This window comes from Populus alba, chromosome 10, assembly GCF_005239225.2.
Source record: "Populus alba chromosome 10, ASM523922v2, whole genome shotgun sequence".
Taxonomy (NCBI): Eukaryota; Viridiplantae; Streptophyta; class Magnoliopsida; order Malpighiales; family Salicaceae; genus Populus; species Populus alba.
In genome coordinates, this window is record NC_133293.1 from 19,046,799 (window position 1) to 19,059,799 (window position 13,001).

The 13,001-nt window shown below is 37.5% G+C and overlaps 3 protein-coding genes across 3 annotated transcripts; 1 reads left to right on the top strand and 2 right to left on the bottom strand.

The window, feature by feature from the left end:
• Positions 1 to 216: 216 nt before the first annotated feature.
• Positions 217 to 3,188, top strand: LOC118059736 (uncharacterized). The gene is made up of 3 exons (XM_035072687.2): positions 217 to 373; positions 869 to 2,669; positions 2,923 to 3,188. The coding sequence occupies exon 2, from the start codon at positions 1,178 to 1,180 to the stop codon at positions 2,630 to 2,632; it is 1,455 nt and encodes a 484-aa protein (XP_034928578.1). The 5' UTR covers positions 217 to 373; positions 869 to 1,177; the 3' UTR covers positions 2,633 to 2,669; positions 2,923 to 3,188.
• A 2,052-nt stretch (positions 3,189 to 5,240) lies between these two features.
• On the bottom strand, positions 5,241 to 8,158 carry LOC118059735 (heat shock 70 kDa protein 4). The gene is made up of 2 exons (XM_035072685.2): positions 7,760 to 8,158; positions 5,241 to 7,162 (listed from the first exon to the last, which is right to left on the bottom strand). The coding sequence occupies exons 1-2, from the start codon at positions 7,971 to 7,973 to the stop codon at positions 5,430 to 5,432; spliced, it is 1,947 nt and encodes a 648-aa protein (XP_034928576.1). The 5' UTR covers positions 7,974 to 8,158; the 3' UTR covers positions 5,241 to 5,429.
• A 1,257-nt stretch (positions 8,159 to 9,415) lies between these two features.
• Positions 9,416 to 10,439, bottom strand: LOC118059740 (uncharacterized). The gene is made up of 3 exons (XM_035072692.2): positions 9,985 to 10,439; positions 9,806 to 9,870; positions 9,416 to 9,687 (listed from the first exon to the last, which is right to left on the bottom strand). Exons 1-3 carry the CDS (start codon positions 10,085 to 10,087, stop codon positions 9,595 to 9,597), a joined length of 261 nt encoding a protein of 86 aa, XP_034928583.1. The 5' UTR covers positions 10,088 to 10,439; the 3' UTR covers positions 9,416 to 9,594.
• Between the last annotated feature and the right edge of the window lie 2,562 nt (positions 10,440 to 13,001).

Here is a 13,001-nt window from a genome sequence, read left to right on the forward strand (position 1 = left end):
TTTTTTATCACAATAATAAAGGTAATCTAAAGTTGTAGTAAATACAGAAGCAATACAAAAAATGTACTATCACCCCATGTTGTCTCTCCGTTTTTATCTTTTTGCCCTTTTTTTACTAACAAAAACACTTTTAACACACAAGACGCCAATTTTGACCCCTCCAATTGCTCTTATCACCGTTACTTAACGTCAACCATTATCCAAACGGTAGGGTTAACTGGTGCAGGTCTTTCCTAACTCACTCCGTCTCTTTAAAACACACTCCGTTACTATCTGCACACTCTCCTTCTCTCTCTCTCCCACCTCTCTCTAAGAATAGGGATCGAGTGCGAAAGTCTCCGTTTCGGGTGGATTTTGAAGCCTCTCTTTTTAGGTAATTTTCGAATCTCCTTGATTTCGTCTTTTTAATTCTAAATATTTTTTTTCTTCTTTTTGGGATTATGGGGTTCTATTTTTGGGGAATTTGATTGCTTTCAATCTGTAACTTTATTTTCTTACTATTATCAGAGAATTTGTATTTGATTCTAGGGCTTAACGAGTCGTTGCTCGTTTTGGATTGTTTTTCACTTTTTGGTTCTTAATAAGTTTGAATAGAATTTAGAGTATCGATTTTACAGCCTTTTTTTCATCTGGGTTTTCTTTTAAATCTGAAGTTTTCACTTTGTGTTTCTTCATTTCTTGTTTGAAAATAAGAGATTTCTCGTAGAAGCTATTATTTTCTTTGTTTTCTAGGCATCCAGGCAGTGGGTTTTTTTTTTTTTTTTTTTTTTCCAAGTGTAAAGAGTGTATTAGACTATTAGTAGTTAGAAGTGGAAAAGGGTTTTGAGTTTTTTTTTGGGGTTAATTTTTTTTGTTTTGATTTTTCCAGGTTGCTGATGAGCTAATGACACCGATATTAAAATTTGCTGTTTTGCTGATTCTTTGATGAAACTCTGTGAATTGTTGTTGGGGGAATTGGTGGGGATTTGAAATCATGAAGATGTTTATGAGCTGCTTGTTTGGTTTTGTTGATTGAGGGTGCGAAGGTCTGTAAATATATAGATATATATATTTATATATCTATATTTTTTTGTTTTTGGTTTTTATTTGCTTGTCCAATAAAGATGTTAGTCATCAGCCTTTAGTAGTTGTGGTGCCGGGATTGCAAATCACAAGCCCAGAAGCAAGATAAACAGTGATGGGGGAAGCTCTTCTAACGACTTTATCGATGGAAAATTATCACCCATCTACACTTCTTTCGATGGATTCAGGTTCTCTTGCACATGATGAGTTGGAGAGGGAGATGAACCGGTCAATCATTCTTTCACGGCCTCCTGATATCAATCTCCCATTGTCATCTGAGCCTAGTCCACCTCCTCCCCTTACTTGGAACGATCCGTGTGACATCCTGGATGTAGGTCTTGGGCCTCAGATCTATGAGACTGAGACAATTGTCACTATTCCAAAAGTTGCGAAGAAATGTGCAAAACGACTGGATAGCATTTGGGGTGCCTGGTTCTTCTTTAGCTTCTATTTCAAGCCTGTTTTGAATGAGAAGTCAAAATCCAAAATAAATAGGGATAGTAAGGGTGTTTCTGGGTTTGAGAAATCTGATTTGCAGCTTGATGCTTTTTTGGTTCAGCATGACATGGAGAACATGTACATGTGGGTGTTCAAGGAAAGGCCTGAAAATGCCCTGGGTAAAATGCAACTGAGGAGCTACATGAATGGGCATTCTCGCCAAGGGGAGCCCCCATTTCCATTCAGTGTTGACAGGGGCTTTGTCCGGTCTCATAGGATGCAGAGGAAGCATTACAGGGGTCTCTCCAATCCTCAGTGTGTTCATGGTATTGAAGTTGTTCGATCACCTAATCTCGTTAATCTTGATGATGAAGAGCGGAAGAGGTGGGTGGAGCTCACAGGCCGAGACATCAATTTCTCCATTCCTTCTGAGGCCAGTGATTTTGGTTCATGGAGGAACCTTCCAAGCACAGAATTTGAGCTTGAGCGCACCCCTGCTGCACTAAAGAGTAATGGAAATGCCCACCCAAGAAAGTTGCTTAATGGTACGGGTCTGAATCTGTCTACCCAGTCCTCAGACCACAGCAATGGTGAAGGCCTTGACTTATCTCCTATTAGCAACAAGCGGAAGCATTGCAATGATGATGAATTTTTGCATTCGGTTGATATGAATACCCATCCGGTTGAGCCAACATGGTTAAACGAGTTCAGTGGGGTAATGAAGAATGTAAATGGGCCTGTTACAGCAGCGAAAACAATATATGAGGATGATAAAGCCTTTTTAGTCATTGTCAGCTTGCCCTTTGCAGATCTTCAAAGGGTCAAAGTTACTTGGAGGAATACTAAATTGCACGGTATTGTTAAGATATCTTGTACAAGTACAGCTTGCATGCCATTTATTAAGCGGCATGATAGGACATTTAAGCTAACAGATCCAACACCAGAGCACTGCCCTCCTGGGGAATTCATTAGGGAAATTCCCCTCCCAAACCTGATTCCTGAAGATGCAAAGCTGGAAGCATACCGCGATGAGACAGGAACAGTGCTTGAAATTATTGTGCCCAAGCATCGTGTAGGACCAGAAGAACATGAAGTTCGTGTATGCCTCCGGCCCCCTCCTTGGAGTGAATGAGCATTTGTCAACCTGAAACAGGCATTGGTTTGAAGATGTAAGGATGGCTAGAGTGTTTGGTGCTTCATTGTTTACTAACCTCATTCCATGAAGCAATCTATGAAATGATATTTTCCCTTTTGCTAGATGAAACTTCATGTCTTTTCTTTTATAGGTTTATATTTGCGATTCATGTTTAAACTGGGTGGCTTTACCAAGTAAATTATTCTTATTCCCCAAGGGAACAACTCTAGTTGCTCATTTGACTTCGGAATGCACTAATGACCGCTTTGCTTTTTTTAAACTTTCAGCTCCTTGGACGTGTTTCAAGTGATGAGCATGGACTTGTAACCTCATGTTTGCATCCATTTCTGTGTTGTGCTACTTGTGTGACCTTATAAATTGTTTGTGGAGTCTGCTTGCTGCTGCTTGCAAATGTAGTATGGATTAAATAGAGGCTGTTAGGTAGCGAGAATACTCCTGTCAGTGCTATCTTCTACTGATTGTATAGCTGTTTGAATATTTGTTTTAGACAATGAGAATAATGAAGGCATTTACTATCTGTTTTCTGTTCAAAGCTGGATTAAATTTTTATTCATGTTAGAGCCCGGCTGCAATGATGGTCTGCAGAGTATGTATTTTTTTATTGCGACTAGTAAGGTTGTATGGCCTAGGTTTCCTTCTTCCTTTTGATCTGGGGGTGATAGGCAAGTTGAATCCCCGGGTAACCGGAACTCTCAACTTACTGCAAAAGGGTCCCTAGCGGCTCCCGGTCATAATAAAGGCGAATGGGTGCGGTTATCATTTTCTTTTCACGGGCTGCATGAAGTGATGGTTAGTCGTAGCTTGTTCTTAAGACGAGGCGTACTCAGATTATACAGCCTGGTTATTCTGGTTAGTAGCAGTTTTCATGTCGGAAAGTGCTCCATTTCTTTGCCACTAGGACAGTGGGAGCTCGTGTGTTATGCTGGCTATGTGCAGGTCATGTATCGATTCAACTCTCGTTGATGACTGCTGGTCTCGAATTTCTTGTTCACTGGTCGCTGTTCCTTTGTTTTCAGATTTTCCTTGTCACCGACCTGTTCACGTGTTCATTTCCTGGGAGAATGTCCCAATATTATCGGTGGCCATCACCATGATATCTGATTCATCAGGTTTGTGTACGTTGAACTCTGCTAAAGATCATGGGTGCATCGATCTTGGATATTAATAAACTCAATTAACAGCCCAAGTCAATTATTCTTGCCGACAATCTCCACGTGTATAACTATGACTTGCCAAACTCCAAGAAGGGGTAACACGTGGAGGCAATTGCCAGTGATCATAACAAGAAGAAGCACTTGCCGGATGGAAGTTAGATTTGATACGTTGACCACTAACTAATTATAGCCTATATGAAGGTTGAAATTGTCGAAGGAGGCAGAACCACTAAACCATGGATAGCTTATGAGGTTGAATTGGAGGGTGGCATTGCTGGTGGCTTCAACTTTTTAGGGCTCGTGATTAGATGCTTGCCCAAATGGAATTATAGGGCTCAAGAAAAGAGTAAATAATGAATCTAAAACAGAATTGTTTCCAACTTTTAAGAGAGGAGACGATCCTCGTTGTATTAGGGAGTGTTTGGTAGACTGAATTTTGCATGTTTTGTGTTTGATGTGCCTTTGTATTGGACTCAATAATAATTTGTTTTGTTTTGTATTTAGTGATGAAATTATAAATATTATAATAACTCTAGATATAAAATATATATTGGCCTATCGGATCAACCCGAGATCCGATAGACCTAGGACCTGGATCGGTCTAGGTTTAAGAAAAAAATAGAGAAAAGATTAACCAAACCTGACCCATTTGAAAACCCACGACAAAACACATAAAAAATATATTGATATTTTTTGGTTAAAACAAGTTTGTTTTGGTTTTTTTTAAAAAAAGTTGATCTACCCTTGTCTTGGGTCGATCATCTAACCAGGTTTTAAAACTATGATAATAATTATTTTTATTTTTATTTTTATTTTGACTCGGATTAACTCGGGTTAACCCTCTCGGCCTGTAACTTGAAACATTGCCTCAGGTGGACCCTTAAATCATGTTTTTTAAAACTATAAAAATAATAATAATCATTTTTATTCTTGTGTTAACCCGACTCTACCCGAGTTAATCCTTCTTACCACTGAATTTTAATTTTTGTCTTGGATTGATTTTCAAACTGAAATTTTAAAATTATAATTTAATTATTTTTATTTTTATATTAATCCAAATTAATAATCAACCCAACATACCCAACACGTGACTCTAATCTAACCTTTAAAAACTTGTGTTGATTCTCTTGAGCAGAGGCACTCTTTACTATTCAATTTCTAATTCAATCACCACTTCTCAATCAGATATAAAAAAATATAAAAAATGGATAAAACCCGTTAATTTTTCTTTAAATTTTATCTTTTGTATAGAATTGAACAAGATTGACATGTCCTTCTTTATCAAAACAGCTTAATATCTCAATTTTAGGCTATAAGCTTCTGCTACCTCGTCATGTAAAACAAATGAATAGAGAAAACACAGAAATAATTCCAAGTGGATTCACAATACTATCAACTCAATATTAGATGAAGGTTGAGAAAAAAAAAAAAAGAGGAAAGAAAATACATTTAAATTAAAACGGGAAAATAAGCTGGGTTCTTCACAAGAGAGCCACTACCACTCGGCAAGTGGACAAACAGGGGTAGAAAACAACATCATGCCCAAATTAACCATAACAAAAGCCAGTAAAGGCAACTAACATGAAACCCTGGTAGAAAATGTTGGAGGAGAATTTAAATCAATCGACTTCTTCAATCTTAGGGCCAGCACCACTGCCACCAGTCGATGGAATATCTTCATCCATGCTGCCACCCATGTCAGGACCGGCGCCTTGATACATCTTGGCAATTATAGGATTGCAAATGCTCTCCAGCTCTTTCATCTTGTCCTCGAATTCATCAACCTCCGCAAGCTGGTTGCTGTCCAACCACTGAATGGCCTGATCAATTGCATCCTCGATTTTCTTCTTGTCAGCCGGGTTAAGTTGGGATCCAATCTTCTCATCCTTCACGGTGTTTCTCATGTTATAGGCATAATTTTCCAAGGCATTTTTGGCTTCAACCTTCTTCTTGTGTTCCTCGTCCTCAGACTTGTACTTCTCAGCTTCATGTACCATTTTCTCAATCTCCTCCTTTGACAGCCTTCCCTTATCATTAGTGATTGTAATCTTGTTCTTCTGGCCAGTAGTCTTGTCCTCAGCAGAGACGTTCAAGATACCATTGGCATCAATATCAAAGCACACGGTGATTTGAGGAACACCCCTTGGTGCTGGAGGAATGCCAGATAGCTCAAATTTGCCCAGTAAATTATTGTCCTTTGTTCTTGCCCTCTCACCCTCAAAAACTTGGATCAAGACACCAGGTTGGTTGTCTGAATAGGTGGAGAACACCTGCTCCTTCTTTGTGGGAATGGTGGTGTTTCTTGGAATTAAAACAGTCATGACACCTCCAGCTGTTTCCAATCCCAGAGAAAGAGGAGTGACATCCAAAAGTAGCAAATCTTGTACCCTCTCATTGCCCTCACCACTCAAGATTGCAGCCTGGACAGCAGCACCATATGCAACAGCCTCATCAGGGTTAATGCTCTTGCAAAGCTCCTTCCCATTGAAAAAGTCCTGCAACAGCTGCTGCACCTTGGGGATTCTAGTAGAACCACCAACAAGGACAACGTCATGGACAGTGCTCTTGTCCATCTTAGCATCCCTCAAACACTTCTCTACAGGCTCCATACACTTCCTGAAAAGATCCATGTTAAGCTCCTCGAATCTAGCACGTGTAATGGTCGAGTAGAAATCAACCCCCTCAAACAGGGAATCAATTTCGATGGTTGTCTGAGCAGTGGATGAGAGAGTTCTCTTAGCCCTCTCACAAGCAGTCCTCAACCTCCTTAGAGCTCTAGGATTTCCACTAATATCCTTCTTATGTTTCCTCTTAAACTCCTGAACAAAGTGATTCACCATTCTGTTGTCGAAGTCCTCGCCTCCAAGGTGGGTATCTCCAGCAGTGGCCTTCACCTCAAAGATACCCTCTTCAATGGTAAGAAGAGAGACATCAAAAGTACCACCACCCAAATCAAAGATGAGCACATTCTTCTCGCCAACACTCGTTGCCTTCTTGTCAAGACCATAAGCGATAGCAGCGGCAGTGGGTTCGTTGATAATACGCAAGACATTTAGACCGGCAATGACACCAGCATCCTTCGTGGCCTGCCTTTGAGAGTCATTGAAGTAAGCAGGGACAGTAACCACCGCATTATTGACAGCGGTGCCAAGGAAAGCTTCAGCAATCTCACGCATTTTAATGAGAACCATTGAAGAAATCTCCTCAGCAGCAAATTGTTTCTCCTCGCCCTTGTAGGTAACCACAATCATAGGCTTGTCACCAGGACCAGCAACGACCTTGAATGGCCAGAGCTTGATATCACTCTGAACTGAAGGATCGCTGAATCTCCTACCAATCAAACGCTTTGCATCTGCGATTCACGTAAAAAATACGCCATCAGTGACCAGCATACTTGCAGAATTAGTGCACAACCACAATAAGAATTGACAAAAAGCGTTGTTAATTGTTTTAGCTTCACTATTATTCTGATCCCCATAAAATTATCAATCCGCTGACTGTCTGGTTCACACTAATCAAATACACTTCGTTTTTATTCTCCCAGCCAATAAACCTTCGATAAATCCTAATCAAATATCAATTTTCCAAACAAGATTTCATTTAATTTTGTGCTTGACCAAAGACCGTGTTTCTCTATATATTAAAGTAATTAATCACACATAATTAAGACAGGACATATGTGATCTATCCTAATCCTTCGCCAAATCAAGCGATTGATACTAAGAACCTGTAAATCTACACCTTAACTCCAAGATAATCAGTAATTTCACATTAAGCTCTGCCTTTAATTCTGACACTGTTGTCGCAACTGCTTCATACGTGCTATGTAAATAAAAAATTAAATTCAAAGCAAATTCCAATATTTCAAACATTCTAAAAAAACAAACAAATATATGATCCTGCAAGAGTAAAAAGGAAAAGAAATGAAGTTTTGAATTAATGTACTCACCAAAGACGGTGTTGACGGGGTTCATGGCGACCTGGTTTTTAGCAGCATCGCCAATCAAACGCTCTGTATCAGTGAAAGCAACATAAGACGGTGTCGTTCTGTTGCCTTGATCATTAGCTATTATTTCAACTCTGTCATGTTGCCATACGCCGACGCATGAGTATGTTGTGCCTAGATCGATACCGATCGCTGGCCCTTCTCCTTTTCCTGCCATTGTTGATTTAACAAAATAAACTACAAAGCTAAGACTAAGACTAAGATCGAGAGCAGAGAATTATTAAAAAGCTTGATGATTTCTGAAAGACGCTGAAATTTGAAGTGGAAAGAGCCGTTTTTATGGATGTTTTTTTGGGTTTCGAGAAGAATCGATAAGTGAAATATGAGTGGATGGATTTAAGATATTAATGGCCGGTAAGTTTCTCGTTGCTTCGTGAAGTTTCTTTTTTTATATTTTATTTATCTTCCTTGCGTCAAAGACACGGGAACCAAATCTAGCTTCTTCCCGCGTGATTCTGTATTCATTTTTAATTTGAAAGCCCGATCGATATTGGGCTCATAACGAGGCAGCCCAACACTCCTTTATTTTGAGATGGGCCCGGCTCCCCTTGAATCTCCCATTCATGTTTATTTTTCAGCAAACCTAAAAAAGGAAACCCAAAGCTCATGGACAATATCTCTTAAATGACAGCAACATCAAAATATTAAAAACATAAAACATCTATCTCTAAGATTTATTTTTCGTCTTAATTACTAAGTTTTATTTTTCTTTTATTTATAGTCTCGTAGGCTTTAAGGCTATCCAACAAAGTATCTCCTATTGCTTTTCAAGTAATTATTACTGAAAAATATATTAAAATAATTTACTTTTTATTTTTTATATCACAATTATTCAAAAACATTAAAAAATTAATTTTAATTAAAAATTAAAAAAATAAGTTTCTGTGAAACGCTTCTTGGGCTGCCGACATCTTTGTTATTTAATAAATAAGTTAAAGTTATTTGAACCCAAATCTGCTTTATTAAAAGAATTTATAGAATATACGATCACTATGTAAATTTTAGTTCATAAATATGAAATTTCTGAGCCTTCTTTCCGAGAATATTCAAAAGTTGATAGCATTTTTTAGGAGTAAAAATATTTTTTTATATAAAAAATTATTATTTTTAAAATAAAACTAATGTACGTTTATTTTAAGAACATTCTTCTTAGGAGAGAGGCACAGTTTTTAAATTTTTTGTGGTTGCAGACATCAAGCAATTCTTTTTATCACTATAATCGATTAAAAGTAATTCACAGCAAATTTATGTAAACACGCCCTTCAAAATAATATAAGATTCCGATCAATTACGAGATGAAAACTGGCCGCACTCTTACACTGGCAGCATTCTCATGCACAAGAGGTTGACCGTTTACCTTTGATGTTCATTTTAATGATTTACTTTTCCGGGAGGTGGAACAGCCTGTTAGTTTCCTGCGTAATCCTTGTTAAGGTTTTCAGGCTATTCTCTATGATCTCCTGGCCTGGTGATGAGGTTTTGTATCTTCGCTGTCGATCTTGATAGTTAATGAAACTACCAAGGTATAAGAAAAACGCACGTCATATGCAAGATGCTGGAGCAGCAGGACTTCCAGTAATGAAATAGAGATCGAGGTGCTTAAGTTGTGAAAACTATTCATATATATCTCAAAACCTAACAATATCATTATCAATTTCTGGAAGAAAATACATTCTTCTGCAAGTTTGCAATGGAGATGTTTGATGTCTAAAACATTTGACCTACAAATGGCAGCATCTCTTTTATTGATTGAGCAGGAAAAGGCTCTCCCTCCAATCTCAGACATGGATAGAAGATCTGTGCCGATTTCCGATGGGGCTGGGGCCCGATGGAGCCTTGTGAATAGTGTCTTTGAACTTGGTTCCGGATTTCTGCAATAAATGGAAGGGGGGGGGGGGTGATCAGTTTCTACCATAGAAATTAAAAGTGTAATAAAGAAGATTGTACGAGGATGCCATAAATATATGTAGAGGCAAGCACCATACTCACCCAAGAAGCTAGTTTATATCTGGTGGACCTCAATTCTGGCTGTGCATTGTTTAGCCTGGAATCAACTACATGGAGAATAAAGAAGAATGATGAGTTCATTTTTTCTCACTCCATTCTAAAAAGAAAATCCAGTTTACTTCACCTCATGTGTCATCAAGCTTAGAAGTATAGTTTCTTGCCTGATTTTGCAGCTTGAACCACGATTCCTGCAGAGCAATGACACTGATCAGAAGCTACGAGGAATGCGAGGAGAGCATATGCTAGAATCTGCTTTCTCTTCATTTTGGGCACAAGAACACGCAGGGTTTGAGTTAACACTGAACAGGGAAGATAGGATGTGGGGGCTTAATGAGCATGAAGAACATTATATACTGATTCACTTCATAATTAATCATTGCTCAGTTTGAATCTATGGAAGTTCATTTAAAGTTGTCTGGGAATCCTATGCCATTGTCCATACAGATTCAAGCTAATGAAGCTAGAAATGTTGATTCTTGTCATTGTGCGTTGACTTTTGCATGGTTAATATTGCGCTAATCATATAAGAAAGCCATCAATTCTGCTGCCCTCCTAGAGCCAAGCCAAAAGCTTGTCACAGCAGCTGCGCTAGAGCACTGCTAGTATGAAATGTTGGGATTGGGAGCTAATTATTGTCATCTATTTTTATTTTTTTTTAACTAGATCAAGCTATCCTGCTCATGGTGATCAGAAGAGCGAATACAGTTTCGTAGGAAACGAGCCCTTTTAACTGTGCAGCTGCATGAAGATACTCTCTTTCAGAGGGCTTTGTTCTCTCTATTGGCAGTGATTTTCTAAATGTCAAAAGGCCTGGGCAGCGCTTTCAAGATCCACGGCACTCTACAGAAAAAATTCGGTGTATTGTTTAGATGCGTAGAGTGGGACACCACATGTAAGAGAGGAGAGCTTATCCAAGATAATGATGCTGCATGCCTGCTTGACTTGCTAATGAGACGAGTTATAATCATGTAGTAATCACTATTAATAAAGATTTTTTGTCTGCATTTTTTTAGTCTTATTAGGTCATTGATTACATTCTCATTTAGGCTTGTCGATCAAAAGTTGTTTGGCTGCTTTGGATTCCTGTTGTGCTTGTGGTTGACCTCGCTCCAACTTTTCGACACCTCCTCGTTCATGAATGCGCCATGAAAAAACACCTCACTGCCTCATGATTATAACAAATAGTTAACATTATTTGTTTAAAATTTAAAAATATATATTTAAAATTTAAAAAATTTAATGTTTTGAACTGATATCGCAATGCATCTATCTTCAGCTTCTAAAGGTGGCTGCAACTGGTGTCGAAAGTTCGGCAGAATTTTGCCAGCCCAGCTGCCAAAATGCCAAGTCAAACTATGTAAAGTCCCATCGTTTGGTGCTTGAGGTCTCGAGTTCGGTTCTCGGAATGCCCCAAATCTTGAGGGTTTTTTTATTTTGTATTCATGGGCCTTCCAAGCCTGTGTTGTCTCCCGAGTCACAAGCTTTCAACCAGTCCGATTTTGTTGTCTGATGAATTTTGCTTTTATGATTTATGCCAAACAATTTCACCATATTAATTCATGATTTCACTTTATACCTGTATTAGTTATTCCCTGTGTTCTAGCTTGCCTCCATGATAATAGAGGGTATTTAAAAGCTTGTTAACAGTTATTTTTCAATTTGTTTTTATTTGAAAATAAATTAAAATAATATTTTTTTATTTTAAAAAAATTATTTTTGTTATTAACACATCAAAATAATAAAAAAATATTTTTTAAAAAAAAACATTATTTAAAATATAATTATAAACAACACCTTAATTGTTGTTTTAGAGTTTTAAAAATAAAATAAAATTTTATATTTTTATTTAAATTAATATTTTTTTATATTTTCAATTTATTTTAATATATTAATATTAAAAATAATTTTTTAAAAAATAACTATAATTTACATTTTCAAGCAGATGAATGCCATCGTTCAAAGTTACAGTCCAGACCGAGCTGAAATCCACAGGTAAAATCCCAAATGCTGCGTGTCAAGTTTGCACTCAAAGATCCCTGGTAGGGTAGTACCGTCTATTAATTGATACTTTTATGAGAAAAAAAGAGGAAATCTTTTCACTTTGAGGTGGCGGGCCATAATTCATATATCACGTCAAGGGGAGGCGTTAAAGAAGACGTGGTGGGCTGTTTTCCCTGCCGGGGCCTCCACGTCATGATATTTTCGTATATGCCTTGCCATTCCTCCAATGTGAAACAAACAACAACCATATCAACTTCAAGACAAGTAGGGGAATCGAGGCCCCGCAAAAAGTGATGATAACAACCGTGCCAAATCTTTTTTCCTCCCCAAAAAAAGAGAGTTTCCGGTACCGAAAGTAACACGGGCATAACTCTGCACATTGGCCGGTAGATATCCAAATTCCAGCTGAAAAGACATTCGTTTCTTATCCCCTTCAAGGGCCGTCAACAAGAGAAAAGTGATGTGCTTTAATTACCATTCAGGGATTGCCGATTCTTTAATTACCAGAAATTAAAGTTTACTCTTTAATTTGATACATTTTTAAGAAGTTAATAATTTTTTATTTAAAAAAATTTAACTTTTTTAATTAATTTTAAATTTACTTTTTAAAAAACATCATTTTAAATCTCATTAACTAGTTATAAACAATTATATAATTGCCAAGTGATTCGGACAATCATATTAATATAAAAAATAATAATTAAAAAAAAACACTTTCAGAGATGATACCCAAAAAACACCAATCAAATAAAATATATAAATTCATAGATAATCGAGGAATAAAAAAACTTTCAACGTTCTACTGGGGCAAATAATTAATTCTGTAAAACCAAAGCTCTGGAATTTACTCGGTGAGAGATTATCGAATATAAAGTTATACTTATTTTATCATGCTAGGGATTAATAGTTTGGCGAGTGGGGAATTTGAATTTAAGATTTCCTAGAATTGATTACTAATTGGACTGATTTTATTTTCTCCCTTTTTTTTTTTTAATTTCCCTGCACCCACTGAGAGAGCATAGAGAGCACTTGAATAATCACCTTAAACTGCATTTACAAACGTCACAAGGGATCCTTTTTTTTTTTTTTTTTGGGGGGGGGCGTAGGAAAAAATATAGGAGTAAAAAAAAAACACAGCTCCAGCAGCCCCCACTTTTATTTTATCTGTTTTAAATGG

Bases quoted from the DNA above. Each gene is read 5' to 3' on its own strand.
- LOC118059735 (XM_035072685.2), bottom strand. From the start codon at position 7,973: ATGGCAGGAAAAGGAGAAGGGCCAGCGATCGGTATCGATCTAGGCACA. The intron at 7,163-7,759 runs GTGAGTACATTA...CGTGAATCGCAG, and splicing joins CCCCGTCAACACCGTCTTTG to ATGCAAAGCGTTTGATTGGT.
- LOC118059736 (XM_035072687.2), top strand. From the start codon at position 1,178: ATGGGGGAAGCTCTTCTAACGACTTTATCGATGGAAAATTATCACCCA.
- LOC118059740 (XM_035072692.2), bottom strand. From the start codon at position 10,087: ATGAAGAGAAAGCAGATTCTAGCATATGCTCTCCTCGCATTCCTCGTA. The intron at 9,871-9,984 runs GCAAGAAACTAT...TTCTCCATGTAG, and splicing joins GGTTCAAGCTGCAAAATCAG to TTGATTCCAGGCTAAACAAT. The intron at 9,688-9,805 runs GTGAGTATGGTG...CATTTATTGCAG, and splicing joins GATATAAACTAGCTTCTTGG to AAATCCGGAACCAAGTTCAA.